General features: G+C 49.8%; 1 protein-coding gene across 1 annotated transcript; it reads left to right on the forward strand.

The window, feature by feature from the left end:
- Positions 1-8177: 8177 nt before the first annotated feature.
- ASCL1 (achaete-scute family bHLH transcription factor 1) lies at positions 8178-10928 on the forward strand. Its single transcript, XM_017662699.3, has 2 exons — positions 8178-9469; positions 9836-10928. The coding sequence occupies exon 1, from the start codon at positions 8715-8717 to the stop codon at positions 9420-9422; it is 708 nt and encodes a 235-aa protein (XP_017518188.2). The 5' UTR covers positions 8178-8714; the 3' UTR covers positions 9423-9469; positions 9836-10928.
- Positions 10929-19437: the final 8509 nt, after the last annotated feature.

Here is a 19437-nt window from a genome sequence, read left to right on the forward strand (position 1 = left end):
AGCTAGAAAGTTCCAGAACCTGAAGTCTGGAACTTCAACTGGCTTGCCTTTCCACTACACCTGACACTATGGGTGTTAAAGTGTGTGTGTGTGTGTGTGTGTGTGTGTGTGTGTGTGTGTGTGTGTGTGTGTGTGTGTGCATTTAGTTCATTAATGTCTGCTTCTCAGTTTTCATACAGGTGAAGCAAGGACTGATCTTCTGATAGGGAAAGTGGGGTTGAATGACTTGAGGATGTGATGGTATAACAAGTCCACCCTTTTTTACCTAAACTCTGTATTTATTTGGAGGTAACCTGGCAGATGAGTGAGAGTGGGAGTCCAGATAAATGAGCCACAGGTCTCTGTCTTGTTACCCCCATTGCGTGTTTTAATGGGCCTTCTTTTCTTATATACCTCCTGTTCTGTCAAGCTCTTGGAAAGCAATGATCATCTTATTGATCTCTGATTATGTTCAATGGCTATTTGATGAATCAAAAGAGCATATCCACCTTGATTTTTTTTGCATCAAAGTGATATTTATTTTCTAGCATCTCAGATGAATAGCGCATACCCCCGTTAATGCATTTCAGTATGCTTGCACTTACTTAACAAATGTACAGTGTTCACATGTGCCAGGCACAGTTCCCAGCACTTTACAACTATTAACTCGTTTAATATTTTGTTGCCGCTCTTTCTTTAAGGTTCCATGCCACCGAATATCCGTGCATTGGAAATAACTCCCTTCCTCCTTCCTCTCTCTCCAAATCCACCTCCTCCCGAACAAGACCCTGCCAGCACCAGTCCTGGGGAGGAGAAGCGGAGAGACAATAGTTAACTTGCCCGCTGGGACTCACAATTTCCCCGCTGCTTCCTTCCTAACCGGATGACAGTGAACTTTCCCCTGGGCCCTGGGGCCAGCGTCCAGGTCTGCACCGAGGTGGAGACGGCTGGCAACTGCCCGGCGATTTATAGGCCAGAGCATTCCCGGGCCGCGCCGCAAGGAGTCGGGCTGAGCTCGGACTTTGGGGAGGTGATGATGGACACAGGACACGTGGCCACACAATGAGGACACACGACTGACCTCAGTCACTTCGGCAAACTGCCCCTGCTTTCGGGAGGCGGTGGAAGCATTTCGGGAGCTCCGGGGCTCCGGGCGTCGGGGGTGCTCGCCCAGCCGGCAGCTGCCCTTGCAGCGCAGAGTTCAAAGAACACCCAAGGGCGCGCAGAGCCTCCGGAGCTCCCAGAGGCCCCTGACCCTGAGCTTTAAAGTCCGCCCCCGAGGATGGGAGCCTTAGTGCGTTCCGCACAGAAAGGCACACGAGCCATCTCCGCTTGGGCGCCTGAGACTGGCCAGGACGCGCTGGGAGTGAACTTTCCCGGCAGGTCAAATGTAGGCAAAACCCAGGGGTTTTGTGACGTCACGGGGCGGCCGGCTTGGGCGAAAGACGGCGGAAGGGTCAAAAACGGGTGGAGAGTGTGTTGCGTGTGTGGCGGGAGGTGGGGGGATCCGAGGAGAGAGAAACTGGGGTCGGGGGTGCGAGATGAAGGAAGGAGGTTGGGGACACATGAATTTGAGAAGTAGCAATCAAGTTGGGGGGGAAATGGGCTTTTTTCTTCCCTCCTATATGCAAACTGTCACTTCGGGTTAGCGAGAGCCCTTATTTGGCTCATTAGCATGAACTGTGGCTAACGCGCTTAAACCCTCTAATTATTTATTATGCCGTCACGGAGCAGGTCGCAACCCCGGGGCGCACTTGCGGGAACGCGCAGAGGCGGGCACTGCGCGGGGGCTGGGGTGCAGCGCGGAGGCTGGCGGCGCGCAACCCGGGACAGACCTTCTCGGCCCGAGCCCCACAGGGCCCTGTTTCTCCGCGCCACGTTGCGGAGCTGCTGGGATGAAACAGAAAGGCCTAAAATTCACCCGCAGGTTGCTGGTGCGGCCCCCTTCACTCTCTACCGTCGCGCCCTGCCTTCTCCATCGCCAGTTCCAGCGACCTAGGCTGGAGCGAGGGGGAACAGGATTTTTGCACCAGTGCAAAAATGGAAGCCAAACAAGAATCTGGGAACTTGCGCTGGGCTGTCAGTTTGTTACATCTTCCAGAAGGAGTCAGGGGTGAACCTAAATGTGGGGCGACTCCCTACCCCACCCTGCCCCAAGTCCCCCGCCGTGTTCCAAGGGAGTTGATGAAATTGGGGGAAAACGCGCCAGGCTGAAAGCCCGGCCACTCACGTCCACGGTTCTATTCAGAACAGTTTCAAAATAAGTTAACCTCTGTAGGCTGTTTTTTGTCCCCCCTTCCCCTTCTAATTGCCCACACCCTCGGCCCGCCCCGCTTCCCCTCCCTCTCTCCATTCGAGTCTGTTTTATGTTCTTCTGCGTTGTGCCAACTATTTTATCTTTATTCCTTCTCTTTCTCTCTGGCCATTCATTCCTTTTTTTTGTATGTGCGGCTTCTCCGGCTGATGTGCGGCTCGTTACCACCCACTGCACGCTCGCTCCTGTAGCTGAGGTGTTTCTATACAAACTCGAGCGTCCAGTTGTCATATTAATTATTACACTGAGTAATGACTGAAATGGTCAAAATAAGGGGAGACTCGAGAGCGCTTTTTCTTACTGCTCAAAGATTCAGCAAAGAAGCCGTGCAACAAAGCAATAATTGGTCCCCAGAAACACTCCGACAAGGCGTGGAAGATAGGTTTCACAGAACTCTGCGATTGTGAAGGGGCAAAGCTCTGAATGGACCTCACGCTTCTTTTCTAAACTCCCTTGCTGAGCAAAAAATGGACCTCTGTTTGAATACTGCCCTGATCCTTGAATACTATACCCAGCAGAGAAAAAAAATGCACCATTTATTGTAAGTTTTTTTTTTCTTCTCCAGCTATTCATGGGTTCTCTGTGAAGAATCAGCTGGTTTTGTTTACCGTGAAAGACCTTTACTTTATTTTCATTCTTGGAGGAGGTGGGCAGGAGGAGGCAAGGAGAGCCCTGTGCCTAGACAGAGAGGAGCTGGCCTACTGTAACAAAACAGAGTGTAACAAATCCTACAGAAGTTTAGAATGTATTGATTCTTTGGAAAGCTATATAGATTAACGACTTTCTTTATGCTTATCTGAGGAAGGTATTTAATCATAATGTTAATGGGGCTTTAGAAAAAAATAAAGACTTAGCAGCGTTACCTCTCCTTATTTGGAGAACTTCAAAAGGACTTGTGAGGGTAGCTGCAAATTACCCCCTCCCACGCCCGGAACCTCCCCTCCCTAACCAAAAAGCCACAGTAAAATAATAGTTTGTGCTTTTGTTTTGTTTTGTTTTTCCAGGTTTTTTTTTTTCTTTTTAAGGCGTATTGAAAAAGCAAATAGATTTCTTCAAAGCCTGGATTCCTTAATGCAGGTGCAGGCCTGACTGCTGTGACCAGAAGCCAAAGCAAATTTGTAGTTTGTACTATTCTGTGCCACCCTCTCCTGTGCTGCCCACCCCCACGCTCCAGCCTACCCCCTATCCCCCCAATTAGGCCATCGCAGACTGGTCAGACCCAACTGAGGCTGGACAGCACTGGTTCCTGAAGCTACCTTGGGAAGGGTGTGCTTGGAGACAGTAGACTGCACAGTAATAAACTTGAATTTTCTTGGATAGGACAGTTTCAAACTCAGGCTTAGAGCAGCATCCACCCCAGGACAGAGGCCCGGTGTTATACCTACTGGAAACTGAGTGTCTGCTATGAATGCCTTGTGTTCTTACTTTTCTCAAAGCATCACATGGTTTCTGAGGCTTAGCACTCACCAAAATTGAGGGCTGCCCTACAAATTTTGTGTCCAAACCGAGGATCTAAGGCCAGTGTTCACCCTTGTACTATCTTTGCTCTGTATTCAGGATCCACTATAAATAGAATTTTATTAGATGATTCATGCAATGGAAAATTTACTGTCACTTTTAATATTAACTCCCCTCCGTCCAAAGGAAAAGCACAGATGGAACTTTTTAAAGAGATGAGGTAGGGTGGCACGGGCCCCACCTTCAACTGGGAGAGCAAATCAAGATGGCAGGAGACTCAGGGCACCAGGGCCTCAGATCTCCTGGCCAGAAGACCCCAGTGAATCACTGTGCCTCACTAGGATCCCCAGGTAGATCCTAGGGTGAATGTAGATAAGGTTTAATCTAAGGTATTGTGCAATCCCAGGATTCTCTAATATAAAGGAGGGACCTGAGGGTGCAGAAATTAAAACCTGTATTTTATTGGAGGAAAGAAACCTCCCCATTTTTCTGGGATGTCTATACATTGGGTTATGAACACCAAGGGGAGCAGGGAGTGTCCTGTCACCTCATCACAAGAATGGCAATTCCTGGTACAGGAGGTGGGATTTGCAAAGTGAATTACAAATGTCAGATTTAAGTCTCCTGACAGTCATTTATGGATTAAGCTATCAAGCACCCCTTTCATGAACTGTTTTCTTCTCCCTCCATATCTAAATAAATGGGACCGTGAAGGTCCTGGTCAAGTAAAGCCCAGGGGACTTGCTCAGAGTCAGGCCCACTGGGTGACAAGGGAGCCACAGAAAGCTGGAAGTCAGGACCAGTGGCTCTGCTGAAGCCCCTTCCATGTGCAGGCCATGAGGCATGTCTGCATTTTATCTCATTTGCTACTGTTTATGTTTTTTAAAAACAATGTTTAGTTCCTATCTCCATTGCTTTGATTCATGAGCTTCACCACTATTACTCAAAAATGATAGAAATTATCCATTTCTGGGTTCTGGGACAATGGGACAAGGGTGATGTTGAGTCTCCAATGTCTGGAGCAATTATCAGAGTGTCATTCCAGGAAACCTAGGGCTGGGCATTCTCCTCCCACAAACTTCCACCTGGATGGGCTGTGTGATTAGCAAGTTTCACATCATTATTAATCCCTTCCCAGTTAGACCAGATCTGCAGTGCTCCATACATCTGGTTGAAATCTTACAATTATGGGCATGGTAGATGAGGAAATCAAGACTTGGAGTGTAGGTTATTTGTTCAGGTCACAAGTGTTAAAGTGACAGCCTGGATACCAAATCAAGTCCATTACATTATTCCTTGGCATAAGGTCTGGAGTTGCCTGGACCTAGGAAAGTATGTGGCAGTTGTCTTAGTGGTATGTGTGTGGTATAGGGGGTGGTATTCTAGGTCACAGGGTTAGAGGCAGGATTCTAATTGGCTTTTGAGCCTCAGTCCTTTGTTTCAAATTGGTAAAACAACCAGAAAGCCAATTTCACTGGAAAACTCTTCTTGGTAGTGGACAATCTCCAAGGGCAGAGGCCAAGCCCCTCAGAAAAGATTCTGCCCTGCTCTGCCTTAGGGCTGGAAAAGGTGGAGATGACAATTTTGGTCTTAGGAGTACGATGGGGAGCACTCTTTGTGTTTAGGAAGAGGAGAGAATGCCTGGGTTCTTGGAGATTTTGCACAGCAAGTGAGGAAGCAGGTTTAGGATGTGGGATTGGAGAGGGTGAGGATGGGGTTTTGGCTTGGGGTTGGAGCTGAAAGAATAGGGACAAATGTTCCTGTGGGCTTGGCCAGAAGGGTCCTAGAGCCCACAGTTTTTTCTTCTGGGCACAGGCCAACCCGCAGGGCCACCACAATTCCTTTACTAGTTGGCACTTCTGTTTAGGCGCCCATTTCATGGCATGGGGGTTGTGGGGGCGGGTGGGAGTTGGGAGTAGGTGCTCTGGCTTTGATGTCCCTGATAATTAAGATCTTTGAGCACGTGTGAAGCCCACACCCAAAAGAGAAACCGAACACATGCTGGCTATCTGCAAAGTTTTCACATTCCGGGATAAATTTTGAAATGAGCTGGTGCCTGGTCCTCCTGTACAGACCCAGAAACTGAGGGCGGTAGAGGATGAAGGACTTGTTCAAGTTTACCATGCAAAACAGCTGCAGAATCAGGACTGTGGACTTTGTCAAGCATGGTAATGATAGAGTCTGAATTGGAAGAGAGCTCAGGGTGCAAGATTCAGCCTAATGTGAGGGAGGCACAGATGTTGGTCCCCACCCCACCCCACCCCATGCCCCAATGCATACATTTTGCTAAAGAGGAGAAGATAGGGCAAGAAAAGGCTTTTCCTAGAGGCCTCCTGGCCACTCCAGGGCTCATGGCTGGAGCTTGTGGGGGGACCAGAAGTGCCTGGATAATGGCTACTTTGCGGGGTGGTAAGAGGCTTCCTCTGGCTGGAGAGCAGGTGGTGTCTCTGCTTCAGGCCTCATCACTTCCCATACTTCCAGGAAGAGGAGACAAATGTGATCTTGGAGCCCTCTCTCTCCCTTTCTGGAGGTGGGGGTGGGAGTAGAGGCCAGAGGTGTAAATCTCATGGAGTTCAACCAAGTCCTGTGGGTCAACAAGCCACAGGTTACTGGGGAAGAAGAGGCTGTGTGGGTAAGGAGGTTTACAGAAGTGGTCGCTGTTGGCACAATTCAGTCCTTTGCTTCCCAAACCCACCCATTTTAAAAGAGGAAACTGAGGCAGAGGAGAGGGATGATACACCCTCGGGAACCATCCATTCCTCCTACCCATCACCACCACTATTGTTCTGAGAACACTCATAGCCAGTCACACATACCCAAGACGGCTCCCTGGGTCACCCCGTGGATCCTTTAGAAAGACCCATCCCTACAAAGGGAAATCCAATGAGAAGCAATTATCTGGATAATTCACCACAATCATCCCTGCGCCCAGGGGTCTAATCAAAACTGCCTATTTCTACTGGACAAATCAACCTGACAGTTACCCTCAGGTTCCTCTGCCCATGTAGAGGAGACCCGGGAGGTGTCCCAGCCTCCTTCCCCTCCTCCACCAGAGCCATACAGAATGGGCACCCGCTCTTATGTCCGCTTTCCTCACAGCAGGGTGTCCCAAGGCACCCCGAAGTGGGACCACCTCGGCCAGAGAGTGCCAAGGTCGAGGGCCCAGGAAGGGCGCCTGGGTGGGCCGCTGTCCCAGCGGCGGCCGAGCGAAGGCTGCAGGCGCCTCCTCCTCCCTCGCGGTGCCAGCACGCGGCCCAGCCGGGCTCGGCTCCCAGTCGCCTGCCACCGGCCCGCCGGGCACACGCCTGGGGCGGGATGGAGGCTGCGCCAAGGCCGCCGAGGTGCCTTCGGCGGCACCAAACTACCAGCGAAGCTCCTCTAGGCCCCCAAGCTCCATCACCTACCCCCTCCCAGACTTTTTTTTCTCAGACCCACGCCGGGAATACCCCCAGAGCGATCCCCTCTTTATGCATCCCCCAGCCCGTTGGGAAATAATCCTTCGGTGGGGGGCGATGCTACAGGCAGCTGAGGTCAGCCTGGAGGGGAGGGGGTATCCCTGCTATACGAACCCATCTACAGCACTGATCACCTCCCTTCTCCTTGAACTCCTCCACCCTTGCTTAGCTGTGGGGAGCATATCCGAGTTTTTTACACCTGGAGGGGACATTAAAGGCCATCTAGTCCAACCTTCTGTTGCTACAGAGGAAGAAAATGAGGCTCAGAGAAGATACCACCTACCAAGGGACAGAGCTAGTGAGAGGATGCGTTGGAACTAGAACTAAGCCTTAACAGTTCTTTCAACAGTCCAGGGCTTCCCATGGAGTTCTCCCCATCTTTCTGAACTTCAGTAGCAAATTTGCTTCAGCGTCCCCGAACAGGGAAGACCCCCAAGAGAATGACAGTGCATAGAAGGAACCAGAAAGTGGAGCCCCACTTCCCCTACTCCCCACTTCCCCCACTCCCCACCTCCCCGTGACACTTTTTCTGCCCTGTGCTTTGCTCCAAGTTCTCAGGAGAATACCGGAGCACTTCACCCCAAACCTTTCCAAGCACACCCCTCCCAATTCCCAGGGCCATTCACCCCCCCAGCGACGCAGGCCCCCCCTTTCCTGAGCCACCCCCGGCTGCAGCCCGCCCTGAGCGCGCAGCCTGTTTATTCAGCCGGGAGTCCGGCACGCGCCAGGCGCACGCACTGCAACAACAATCCAGGCTGAATGGGGCGTTTGCAAGGAGCGGGCGCAGGGACGGGCGGGGTAAGGGGACGGCTGGAGGGGGAGTTGGGGTGTGTGTAGGAGAAGGAGGGGGAGTGGGGGCTGCAGCCGCTCGCTGCAGCAGCGGGGAGTGGGGGGCGAGGCGGGGCCAGCGCTGCGCGTGGGGCTGGGTGTCCCATTGAAAAGGCGGCCGCACTCCGGCCGCCCAGCACTCTCTCACTTCTGGCCAGGGAACGTGGAAGGCGCACCGACAGGGAACCGGCCAGGGAGGGCGAGTGAAAGAAGGAAATTACAAAGAAAGGGGGTTAACAAAATAACAAAAACAGCCTGAGCCACGGCTGGAGAGAGAACGAGACCCGGCGCAAGAGAGCGCAGTCCTGGGGGAGAGGAACGCGAGACAGCAGAGCTCGCCCGCCACTGACTTTTGCTTCTTCTGCTGCTTTTTTTTTTTTTAAACGCGAAGGCGCTAGCTGCAGCCTCACACGCGAGCGCCACGCGAGGCTCCCGAAGCCAGCCCTCGCAGGGAGGAGGGGTGGGGGAGGAGTGGGGGAGGAGGAAGAGATTTTGCACCTTCTTTGCTCCCACCCTAAGAAGTCTCCCGGGGATTTTTTTTTTTAACTTCCCTCCAGGCTCGCTCTTCATCTCTCCCCTTCTTTCCCTCTGTGTTCGTGCTCCCAAGTCCTGTGTGTTCCCCCCTCGCGCGCCGCGCACCTCGCGTCCCCGACTCCGCGACTCCTTGGCGGCCGCTGCGGATGGAGAGCTCTGCCAAGATGGAGAGCGGTGGTGGCGCCGGCCAGCAGCCCCAGCCCCAGCCCCAGCCCCAGCAGCCCTTCCTGCCGCCCGCAGCCTGCTTCTTTGCCACGGCCGCGGCGGCGGCGGCGGCGGCGGCGGCAGCGGCGGCGGCGCAGAGCGCACAGCAGCCGCCGCCGCCGCAGGCGCCGCAGCTGAGCCCCGCGGCCGACGGCCAGCCCTCAGGGGGCGGTCACAAGTCAGCGCCCAAGCAAGTCAAGCGACAGCGCTCGTCGTCGCCCGAACTGATGCGCTGCAAACGCCGGCTCAACTTCAGCGGCTTCGGCTACAGCCTGCCGCAGCAGCAGCCGGCCGCCGTGGCGCGCCGCAACGAGCGCGAGCGCAACCGCGTCAAGCTGGTCAACCTGGGCTTCGCCACCCTTCGGGAGCACGTCCCCAACGGCGCGGCCAACAAGAAAATGAGCAAGGTGGAGACGCTGCGCTCCGCGGTCGAGTACATCCGCGCGCTGCAGCAGCTGCTGGACGAGCACGACGCGGTGAGCGCCGCCTTCCAGGCCGGCGTCCTGTCACCCACCATCTCCCCCAACTACTCCAACGACATGAACTCCATGGCCGGCTCGCCGGTCTCATCCTACTCGTCGGATGAGGGCTCTTACGACCCGCTCAGCCCTGAGGAGCAAGAGCTGCTCGACTTCACCAACTGGTTCTGAGGTTCTCGGCCTGGTCAGGCCCTGGTGCGAATGGACTTTGGAAGCAGGTAGGCTGCACTTTGGAGTGAGCAGGGGGTGTTTTCTTGTCTACATTCTTTTTCCTCCGTATTAGCGTCTGTCGAAGGTGGACTGTCTCTACAGAGATGGGAGGAGGGGTTGAATTAAAGGATTTGTTAAAGTTGGTCTGTTTCAAATCCTGGTTTGTTAGTTTCAGCATTGACCTCTGGAGAGTGGCTTTGCCCAGGTCTCCGAGGACTGGAGGGTAGGCGTGAGGTGGAAAGACACCGGCGAACCCCGCACTGGGAGCTGTCAAAAGAGGCGCACTACCTGAGCGATCCTCCTCCAAACCTCCATTTCTCCCACCACTAGCCGCCAAGTCCCCACTAACCGCTCCTGTTCTTCTTCTGTTCTAGGTGACCGCACAACCTGCATCTTTAGAGCTTTCTTGTCAGCTAAGTTTAAGGGAGAGAAAGAAAAAGAAAAAAAGAAAAGAAGCAGGAAAGGGGGAGGGAATGAGGCACCCAACGCCAATCAAACGACGCATGCCTGAGAAGCAAGGCTCTCCCCAAATACGAATGCGCTCAGAACAGTATCTTTGCACTCCAATCACTCATGGACATATGGAGAGACTAGGACCTGAGTCAATGCGCAAAATGCAGCTCGTGCAAAAGCAGCGGGCTCCTGGCGGAAGGCAGCGGCACACGCGCTATAGAAACTCCCACCCTGCCGTCACCTCCCCGCTCTCTCTGAAAGTGCATTTCTTAGCCTTCTAGAAATGGGTTGGTGTCTTTCGTCTCCGTATCCCCCCATCCTAATAAGCTGTGGACATTTGTCTGCAGTGAAATTACGTTAAACTCAGTCTTTTGAAACTACGATCCTCCGCGGCGGGGGGTGGGGTTGGGGGGGTCGCCTCCCCAGGCTCCACTCTCTCCCACCATATTTTCTACCGTTTTCATCATAGAATGCTTCCAATCTTTTGTGAATTTTTTTATTATAAGAAAAATCTATTTGTATCTATCCTAACCAGTTTGGGGATATATTAAGATATTTTTGTACATAAGAGAGAAAAAATTTATAGAGTTTTGTACAAATGGTTTAAAATGTGTATATCTTGATACTTTAACATGTAATGCTATTACCTCTGCATATTTTAGATGTGTAGTTCACCTTATAACTGCCATTTTCCCTATGTGGCTTTGTAAAGAACTCTCCTCATAGGTGAGATCAAAAGCCCACCAGATGTACTTCAGCACCAATGTGTCTTACTTTATAGAAACTTTGTTAATGTATTAATGATGTTATTAAATACTTTTCAAGAAGAACAAAGTTTATGCAGCTACTGTCCAAACGTAAAGTGGCAGCCAGTTGGTTTTGAGAGGTTGCCTTTTGGGAAGTTTCTATCACTGCCTTTTTTTTTCTTACTGTTTTATTACAAACTTACAAAAATCATGTATAACCCTGTTTTATACAAACTAGTTTCGTAATAAAACGTTTTTCTTTTTTACAAATGGAAATAATGAGTTGTCTCCAAGTCTTCTTTGACTCCAGTGTCTCCGTCCAAGTTATCATCAAAATGTCAAAAAGGAGGAGTGGGTGGGGGAGAAGAGGGTGGTGCAAGATAGGCTAAGTGGCAGAAATGACAAAGATAAGTGCTATGAGCCCTCCTACCCCAGATGACTATGGGATGAACGAAGAGAAGAAAGCTTTATATTTGTAAAGACAGTTTTCTTCCCTTTTATGCTGCAAATTACACATTCACACAGGGAATGGGTGGTGATTAATGGCTGCACATTCTTGTAATAAAGTGACTACATTAAAATAATATCCCCAAAAGTGAACTAGAAAGAGAAGCTCCCCACCCCTCTTACCCATTCCAAGTTTCTCATTGTGAAACTGTGGAAGGGGCTGGATGAAGTCATGGACACCAGGGGTGGATGGAAGGATGGATGGAGTTGGAGGTGGGCATGGGGAAGGTAGCTCTCTCCACACTCCCTGTAAGGGTGTGTTCTTCCTTCCCTTCCAGGCACACATTTTCTACTCCTTTTCCCCTCTACACACACTTTCCATACTGATTTTAAATAAAAGGCACGTATGATATAAATTCTTTGCAGAAGGAGTTAGATTTAAATAAATAAAAGCCTTAGAAATGTGTGGTCTCTTTGAGACACTGGCCTATCTAAGCTTGTGACTCTATCCCAACGGCGTGAGCTGCGTGTAAAAGTACCCAATTACCAAGATTCAAAAAGAAATTGGTGGGTTTTTGGCTGGCTTGCTTCTTGTCAGTTAGCAAGGACGTGATCAGAATCCTACTCCCTCTCGCTGGCTCCTCGCTCGCTGCCTGCATTACTTGCAGATTCAGTTTGCGTGTCTCCAGCCAAGCGGAAAGCCGAGCGCAAAATGCATCTTACAAAACCCAACAAAGAACGGAGAGCCAGCACGTCTTCCAGAGTTAAAAATCTAGTCTGTGTTGGTACATCTATACCATTTAGTTGCACAGAATAACCATTTTTTAAAGCCTCGATGCGCGGAGCACGCCACAGCGTCTGATGTCATTTTGCTAAATGACCCTCTATAGAATGCACATTGAAGCTTCAGTCCTTTTCAAAGAGATGAGCGTAATTAAGGGGAAAAAAATCAGTAAATTCCTCATCGCCATAAATAATCAGACTTTCTGCCAGCAGTGGGCCAATTTAGAGCTTACTTGAGGGAAGTAATGCTTTTGTGATGCCTGCTTTTATTTTTATCTTCTCATTTGGAGGACCAGAGCTAGGTGCCCCACCCCCCATTTCTTTTCTTTTAATTTAGCTTCTTTGCAAGTTTCCAGATAAGGTATGCAAAGAAAGTGTAGCGAGTCATTTATGGCTATGAATATAACATTAGGATAATGTTTCAGCCCCCACAAAGGGGATTTCCCCCCTCCCTTCTCCTCGTGAAGACAGGTGTTCTTTTACTCACTTCTGAATGGGAAATATCCAGTCTCGTTAAACTCGAGGCAAAGTTAGCCGTTGTTTGCTACAATGCGAAGGCAAACTCTAAATATTCACAAAAACACACACAATTTTGCCGAAGCTAGGAAAGGGCAAAGCGGGGATTGGGCAAAATCTCATTACATCTGCTCTAATCGCTTAGCAACACAAAGCCGAGGCTTGTGCGGGGAAGGGAAGCCATTCACAGCGCTGTGACAGGCCGCATTCAGCCGGCATTAGTCAGCTCCATAAATCACCGCTGCCCATTGGCTGCGCGGCGGGCTTTGGAGCGGCCCTGTGCTGTCAGCGAAATACAAAATGTAGACCCCAGCGGCTAGCAATCGCGGCCTTTCTCTTGTTTTAGCCCCCGCCTCACTTTTTGGGGGGGCGGGGGGCGGGGGATGCTGGCGGGGGGAAAAACTGCCTTGACTTTATTGACTGAGAAATCTTACCTATTCAAAAGATGGCCTGGAGACCACCGAGTTAAGACTGGAGACACGCCTGAAATTGATGAGGAGGTGCAGGGAGTGCAGGAGAGTAAGGAAAATGGACCTGCCGCTGGCTGCAGAACTAAGTGCTCCGTGGCTGGGCGGGAGCTCCTGGGACTCAAGTTTCACTTCCCTGATACAGCCTTTTAAATTTTTTAAATTGGGAGTAGGAGGGTGTGTTTGGAGAAGAATATATCTCAAGTTCATATCAGGTGGGCCCAGCAAGGAAGAAAGAAGAAATCGGACTGCTCTCTGTACAGAGCATCAAAGGCATAGAACTGAGATGTAGTAAGAAAGAGGGAATAGAAGATATATTTCCAACTTTGCTATTGTTGAAGGGCTGGGATGTTAGAACACAAAATCAACAGGCCAATTCCTTTTGAGCTTAACTATTCCTATTTGTGATGTCAGGTTGATGGTAACAGCAACAACTAGAGGAGACAAAGTAAAGGACTTAGCACCTGGCCTGGCTGGGGAGATTACAAGCTATATATAAATGTGAATGTTGTTGTTATTCTAATCTTCCACTCTTCACTCTCTTCTTCTTGGGGACTGGTTAGTCGATGCATGTGAATCACAGCCTAGATTTAAGGCTAACTCACAAACCACACAGAAAGAAGCCTGGGAGTAGATGTAGAGTTAAGGTAGGCTTTCTGCAAAGCCCAGGTCACGTTACTCCAAACACCACCTCCTCCCAGAAGCTTTCCCTGACCACTCTAATACAGCCCCACCAGCCACAGTCATTCTCTATCCATTATGCTTTTTATCCTTCCTGGCATTTACCACTGTGTGAAAGAACTGTATCTTTGTTTATACTATTGCTGTCAATCGCCCCCTACAAGATGGTAAACTCCATGAGGGCAGGGACTTACTTGCCTGGCTCACTGGCATCTCCCTAGCCCTGGGGCAACAGGTATTTGCTGACTGGATGGATGGCGGACTCTGTTGGATTGCTAGCTGGGCTAGCTATTCTTCCTTTCCTCCTCCGGATCCACTCCCCACCATTCTCTGCTCTCCTCTGTGTCTCAGGAGGCTGATACCTATGGACTTCATCACTAGCTCTGGCTTCCTGCCGGGTGTGGACAGTAGGAGGAACCAACAGGAGATTGTGAGTTAGGAGGGGAGGTCGGTCAGGACATTTCACCACTTTCAGCTTGGTCTGAATGCTCTTTTCGTGAAGCTTCTCCCACAGCAGTAGATCTTGCTGAGCTGCAGTAATCAATGGTCCTCCCTTTCTCCTTCAGGCCCTGAGGTGATAAGGGCTCCCTTGTTAGCAGTCTCCAGGTGCTGCAGCAGTGCCCCTCCCACATCTCTCCGTTAAACTCTTTTCACTTACCCTCTCCATTGTGCATCTGCTCCTGCTGAGCCAGGCTGCTACCCAGGCTGTTCTCCCAGAGGATCTCAGGGATGTACTAGTTTTGTGTAAGAGTTCCAGGGACTCATAGGGCCATCAGTAAGAAACTTCCTAGGGCAGAGGTGAACCTAGCTCTGTTCAAAACCTAATTCTGAAAAAATCACTTCATCTTTTTGAGCTGGGAATGGCTTACCTGAAAGTTTGCAAAGAATGCCAGTCGGTTTTCTCTTCTGGAAAATGAGATAATGCCTTCCTCGCATAGATCACCAGATGACTAGAAAATGAAGGGCTGTAGAGTTGGCAACGACCGTGCCAGCGCAAGAGATAACTTGATCTTCACAAGCCAGGTGGAGAGGCGGTGCTGGGGGCTTGCCATTCATGCTTTCATTTCCCCATTCATTCACTCAGCCATTCCTGCACTCCTTTAAAAAGGGAAGACAAATGAGTAAATCTAGTTAATATGTTTAGGACTTACTTGTCTTTATATGTATCTTCACAGCGAGCTCTCCAAGAAATTTTATTGCAATCTCTTTTTAAAACACTATGGATGCTTCTCTGATCTATTAACCTATTTCACTTTCCCTACTAAGAAGTCTCTGAAATTTTTCTCCCACCCTCCACTTCTAGGCCAAGAACGGTCCGTTTTTGCATTTCCCCCAGAAATTCCAGGTTACCTGGAGTCAAAGGTAGGGAGGGAAGTGGATTGGCTGGTACTGACGTTCTTTTCCCGTCGCGAATGCGAAGGGCTGGGCTCTAGCGCAGGTCGAAGTTATATCCCCTCTTCCTTTGTATGCAAGATTAGGTTGTTACAAAAGAGGGTGTGTAGGTTAATGGCAGGAAGCAAGTTGCAGCACACAGCGCGGGTCCGGAGCGCGTGTCAGGTTTAATGATTTATTCAAGCTGCCGCGCATCCGGGCGTTGATTGGCTGCAGGCATGCGTCCGCTGTCAGGGGCGCGCGCCCAGGACTCGCCCTGTTACCTGACTGCAGGGGTCATGGGGAGGGATGGGGCGGAGGGAGGAGGCGCGGGCACCCGCCAGGAATCGAGAGGTGTGAAAAGGAGGAAGGCAGAGGAGATGAGAGAGAGGGGAAGAGCGATGGGAGTTGGAGAAAGAAGAGAGGGAGGGAAACATCAGAGAGAGAGAGAGAGAGGAGAGAGAGAGAGAGAGAGAGAGAGAGAGAGAGAGAGAGAGAGAGAGAGAGAGAGAGAGGGGGAAGAGAAAAAGGGAAGGAAGAAAAATCAAGGATAAGGTGGGGTGGAGAGGGAGAGAGGGAGAGATGGAGAGAGAAAGAAGAGGAGAAAAACAAGCGGGACAAAGACAGCGGAGGAGAGGCAAGAAAGATGAATGAGAGAAGAGAGAGAGGTTGGAGAGGGGAGTGGGACGCGCTCCCAGGACGTCCCACGTGCGCCCCCCTGCAGGCAGCCTGCAGGCGACCGCTCACAAAGCCGCCTTTGATGCGCAGGCTACCAGGGCTATTTCGGGCACCAAATGGGGAAAGGCGCCAACCCACACTCCTTCAAGGGAGTCACTTTCTGCAAAGTACGTTGGACAGGACTGGGCCCTCTATCCGGGCAGTCGGGGCAGGAAGTGAATGCAGGAGACAAAAGCTGGGCACCTGCCCGGAGAGAGCGGGAGCCCTTGGAGAGCCCCACGGGCCGGCTGGGGGCGCGTCCCTGCGCTGGGCCTCCGCCTCGGGACTGGCAGCAGCGGAGCCCCGCTCCTCGATCCTGCCTGAACCTCAGCACCTCGGCCTGCCTTTCTTTGGATCTTTCTCTAACCGTCAACGGAGGCACTTTCTTCCTCTCCTGTCTCCTTCCCCCTTCTCTCTTCTTCCTTCCCCTCTGCTTTTAGCACTCAGTTGCTCTCCCCTTTTTGCCATCATTATTTGCAATAAAAAAACAAAACCACAGCGAAACACTGCTGGATTGAAGCCCTGCGGAGGGAGAGAGTGGGTGGGGTGTGGAGAAAGAGTAGAAGAGAGACTTTGGGGCTGGGAGGAACAGAGAGTGTGTCACCGGACAATCAAAGGGGAAAAGCAGCCCGTTGTGCGCATTTTCCTGGAGGAAGTTGTTGAGCCTAGAGGGTCAGCAGCCGGATGGTGGCTGCTCCTGGCTGCCTGTGCTAGAGGAGCTGGGGGTTCTATCAATAACCACCCTTCTTCCCAAGACCAAGACAGAAGTAAAGCAGGCTCCCACTCCCCCAGCCCTTCCCTCCCACCTCCAATGCACACAGCCCTTGGCCTCCCCCAGCTATCCCTCTTTACTAGGAAAAACAGTCTGTCTCCATTGTCCAGGTGCCAGCAGGGCCTTTGGCGAAAGGGAGGCCGGCGAGGCCTCTGATCAAACTCAAAGGTTAGTTAAAAGACAAAAACAGCTGAAAGTCTTCATGAATAATGCTGGGCCAACCCCTCACCCCCAGCTCAGTGTAGTGCAAGCCCTGCCCAATGCCCTACCACTTTGTTATGCTGCTCGCCTAAGTCAGAATTTCACAGAAAGGCCGAGAAGAAAGGCTCCCACAATTAGGGGTCGCCTGTCAGAAAACATTAACGCCTTCCTCTCCCAGCCTGTCAGGCCTGCTCCAGATACAAACCGCCATGGCGAATTGGCCCTCCACCCCGTGAAGCACCCGCCAGCCAAAGGAGCAGGGATTTGAAAGCTGAAAAAGATGGAGTCCCGCCTGCCTAAGTGTGGTTTCTGCAGTGTCAGGATAGACACAGAAACCCCCAGCATCTTCTTTCTAAGAGTCAGCATAAGATGCCTAGGGGAGGTCATAGGAGATGTCCTATGGATGGACCCATGGACAAACCTCCCAGACCAGGGCAGATTGAAGGTCCTTTTCCAGCAATGGACATGGTTAAAATAGATGCACATGGCCAGACCTTTGTCTCCTGTTTACGGGGCATTTTCCTAGTGCCAGACTTTTTATTTATTCAGGTTTATTATTGTATTTACCTTATAGATGAAAAACTGAGGGGCTCAGAGAAGCTGTATGACTTGTCTATAACCATATAGCAAGGTAGTGGCAACCAGATTTCAAACTCAGGTTTGACTGACTCCAAATTCCATGTTCTTTCCTCCATAACCAGTCCATATTTCTCTAATAGGATCTAGAGTCCAACTCTAATTCATGTCCACTTCTGAAAACATTACCAAAAGAGAGAATGAGAAGAGGGAAGAAGGAAGGTATTCCTTTGAAAGGTCCTTTAGATTTTCTTTGAACTTAATTTTGTTCTAGAAGACATTTGATTTTTGGACCAAGAGATCTGGTTAGGATACCCCACACACCATCAATTAGGTAGGAAGTTGAGTCTTTGTTTTTCCTCAGCTGCATAAGTGGAGATAATTAACACTTATCTGTGAGGATAACCATAAAGTAGAATAAGGTAAACTATGCAAAAGTGCCCAGCAAATAGTACCTAGCAAACAGTGGGTGCTTAAGAAAATGTGGTTGAAAATGAAACACAATTTAGTCTTTTATTTTTGTGTATCAGGAGAATATTTGCCACACATGCAACTGCATCCATGAAGCGAAAATGCTGTATTATCCCTAAGTCAGAAGGAAATTTAGATTCTGGTGTTCTGTGGTGCTGTTGCCACAGGATGGTGTGAGCTAAAGCAGAGTTCACATTTGGGGGTCTTAGGGAGACCATCTAGTGGTGTGGAAGAGTTTCAGGGTCTTCAAGAAGTAAGCAGCCATCCTTCAGGATGAGCAGATTGGTTTTGCTGATGCCTAATGCTCTCTGGTGAGGCAACTAGGAATCATCAGCCCATTTTGTGAAAGATAAAAATGAAGCTCCAAGAAACGATTAATTTGCTAGGAGAAAATAAGCACTAGAAGTTGCAATTGGCCTCTGTGCTCCTCTCCAGGAGCCTATCCTCTCAGCGTTCTGAGTGATTCAGAACGTTGGCCTCTTTCCCAGGCCTTAGAAGGAAATTTTTCAGAAAACCATTCATAAACATTCAAGGGATGGCCATCAATTCCATTGCATCTGTCACCGGTGAGATTATTTAAATGCGCATCAACTCCAGAATCGCTGTCACTACTTCACTTTGATTCCACCCACCAATCAGCTTTTCCAAGTTCCCAAACACCAATTAAAACAAAAACAAAAACAAACCAAGAAAAGCTCCAGCTTATAAACCTGGGAATGTTAAATCATTCTGCAACAGTTGATCAGCTTCTTGGCCACTGTTTTCCCACTGATTCTTTGTGTGAATGTTTTGGTTTCCAGAGAACGGGAATGATCTTCGTGTGTTTCTTCGTCTCTCCCACATTTTTCCTTTTTCCTCCATTTCTGAGCAAGCTTCTTCACTTCCAGAAGAGAGATTCTGTCCTAGCATATAATCATTACCTCATGGACTGCTGGCCAAAAATAATGGAGGAGTGTAAACACAAGGTCAATTTGGGAAATATTTTATGAAAATATTACATTGTTGGAAGATGTTCAGAATCCAGCCATGTTTGAGGCTTAGGCCAACCTCACCCTTGCCTATACCCCAGCACCTTATCTAGCACTGCTAAGGTGAAAACTGTTGAGGTTATAGAACGACAGTGATGTAGCCAATGATGGTTCATATAAAGTAATGATGAAGTCTTTTCCATGAAAAAAACCGAATGAGCAAACATCACAGTCCTGGGAGGGGGCCAGGCTGGACCAGTCCATCTTCAGCATTCAGACAGTTCATGCACAATGTCTCCACTTCCCGCGGAGATGGAAGCCAGGCTTGGGAGAGAATGCAGGCGCTGCACTGGCCATGTACCTCCCCAAAAGCCCTGTGCTACGTCATCTCCCCATTCTCAGGAATATTCCCCTGCTTCACTGGAACACACAAATAAAGGGGATTCATGCTATTTATAGGGTATCCATGTCAATGAACAGCTTATTGTTGCTAGAGATTCTCTGAGGATGAAAGTAGACATGCTAATTCTAGGTACTATTTCTAAGAAAAAAAGAAAAAAAGAAAAACCCAGACATGCCCAAAGGACATGGAGCAAAGAGCGTTTCTCATACTAGTAGTATTTTTCTTATAATGTTGAAAAATATAAAACAACCTGAAACTTTAATGTTGGAATAGTCATTCAAATCAATATTGGCAGCCTTATATGATGGTATATTGTGCAGAATGTTAAATACTGATGTATATTTATGCTTAATAACATGGAAATAAGTCTGTGACATAATAAGTATCTTTTCATAAGTGAAAAG

This window comes from Manis javanica, chromosome 10 (genome assembly GCF_040802235.1).
Source record: "Manis javanica isolate MJ-LG chromosome 10, MJ_LKY, whole genome shotgun sequence".
In the NCBI taxonomy this organism is placed as follows: Eukaryota; Metazoa; Chordata; class Mammalia; order Pholidota; family Manidae; genus Manis; species Manis javanica.